The sequence below is a fragment of the Cebus imitator genome, unplaced genomic scaffold (genome assembly GCF_001604975.1).
Source record: "Cebus imitator isolate Cc_AM_T3 unplaced genomic scaffold, Cebus_imitator-1.0 Scaffold457, whole genome shotgun sequence".
In the NCBI taxonomy this organism is placed as follows: Eukaryota; Metazoa; Chordata; class Mammalia; order Primates; family Cebidae; genus Cebus; species Cebus imitator.
The window spans coordinates 694,573-696,088 of record NW_016107772.1 but is presented as its reverse complement, the minus strand read 5'-3'; the positions used below and the strand labels follow the sequence as shown (position 1 = coordinate 696,088).

General features: G+C 47.4%; 1 protein-coding gene across 1 annotated transcript in view; it reads right to left on the bottom strand.

Annotated features, from left to right (window-relative positions):
- The window catches only part of RPN1 (ribophorin I), a 21,750-nt gene that overhangs the window by 12,742 nt on the left and 7,492 nt on the right, over positions 1-1,516 (bottom strand). Inside the window, exon 3 of the mRNA XM_017511923.2 lies at positions 295-652. Within this exon, the coding sequence (XP_017367412.1) occupies positions 295-652 (358 nt within the window). The remainder of the gene's footprint in view (positions 1-294; positions 653-1,516) is intronic.

Genomic DNA, 1,516 nt, shown 5'->3' with positions numbered 1-1,516 from the left:
AAGGCCCTCAGCCACTCCGACAGCTTTGCTACCCCAGTATCTGCCCAGCCACACCATCTCAAGGCCTTTGTCCTTCTTACTGCCTCTGCCTGGAATGCCTTGCTTCCAACTCCCCCAACTCCCATTCCACCTCTTGAAACGCTACCCCCAGCCTCTACCTGTGATCCCCAAAGGAGAAACAAGACTCCCATGGAGTCAATTCACTGCAGGTTAAACACTTTTGGGATGACCTTATAAATGACTTCAGATTTCAAACACCCCATACCAGCCAAGCCTATCAACCAGTCACTCTGCAAGATATTCTCTGAAGCAGATAGGGATGGGCTGGACTCCACCTGAGCCTACCTGACTATAGGCAGGGACATCTTTGAAAGGCCCATAATCCAGCAGGTCCTCAGAGCGCGTGGGGTTCCCCAGCTTGGTGTAGCTCTCCACATTTCGGGAGGCAAGCTTCACACGCATGGTTTGTGTCTTCGTTGGATAGGGAGAGTAGAAATAATGGTTCCCCTCAAACACCACAAACTGTTTCTCTGACTGGGTGATCTGGGTTGGATATGGCTGAAGCACATGGGTGTAGACTGTCTCCACAATGACTGAAATCTTGGCCCCAGGATCAAGAGCAACTGGGAGCTTGACTGTGAAGAATTTCCCACTGAAGAACAAGGCAAGAGAATTAAGAGAGACTGAGGATATTGAAAACAGAACCAGCAGTTCAAAGTCACACAAAATTTTGAACTCAAGACAAAAGCAATTATCGTTAAGAAATCACCTTTTTTTTCCCCCTGACAGTCTCACTCTATCACCCAGGCTGGAGTGTGATGGTGCGATCTTAGCTCACTACAACCTCCACCTCCCAGGTTGAAGCAATTCTCCTGCCTCAGCCTCCCAAGTAGCTGGGATTATCTATTAGAATATTTTTAACTTTTGTCCCATTGTTGAACATTTAGGTTGTTTTATACTCTTGCTATTATAAACAACCCTGAGAGAAACATCTAGACATTTGTCTTAAAAGTCTTAAATTATTATTATTTTCTTTCTTTGAGATGGAGTCTTGCTCTGTTGCCCAGGCTGGAGTGCAATGGCGTGATCTCAGCTCACTGCAACCTCCGCCTCTGGGGTTCAAGTGATTCTCTCACCTCAGCCTCTCGAGTAACTAGGACTACAGGCGCTCGCCACTGCACCTGCCTAATAAAGGACTTAAATTATTATATTAAAGGTGATCTCTTGGCTGGGCACAGTGGCTTGCTCACGCCTGTAATCCCAGCACTTTGAGAGGTCGAGGAGAGCAGATTACCTGAGGCCAGGAGTTTAAGCCCATCCTGGCCAACATGGCAAAACCCCGTCTCTATTAAAAGTACAAAAATTAGCTAGGCATGGTGGTGCATGACTGTAATCTCAGCTACTAGGGTGGCAGAGGCAGGAGAATCGCTTGAACCTGGGAGGCGGAGGCTGTGGTAAGCTGAGATCATGCCATTGCATTCCAGCCTGTGCAACAAGAGTGAAACCCTATCTCAAA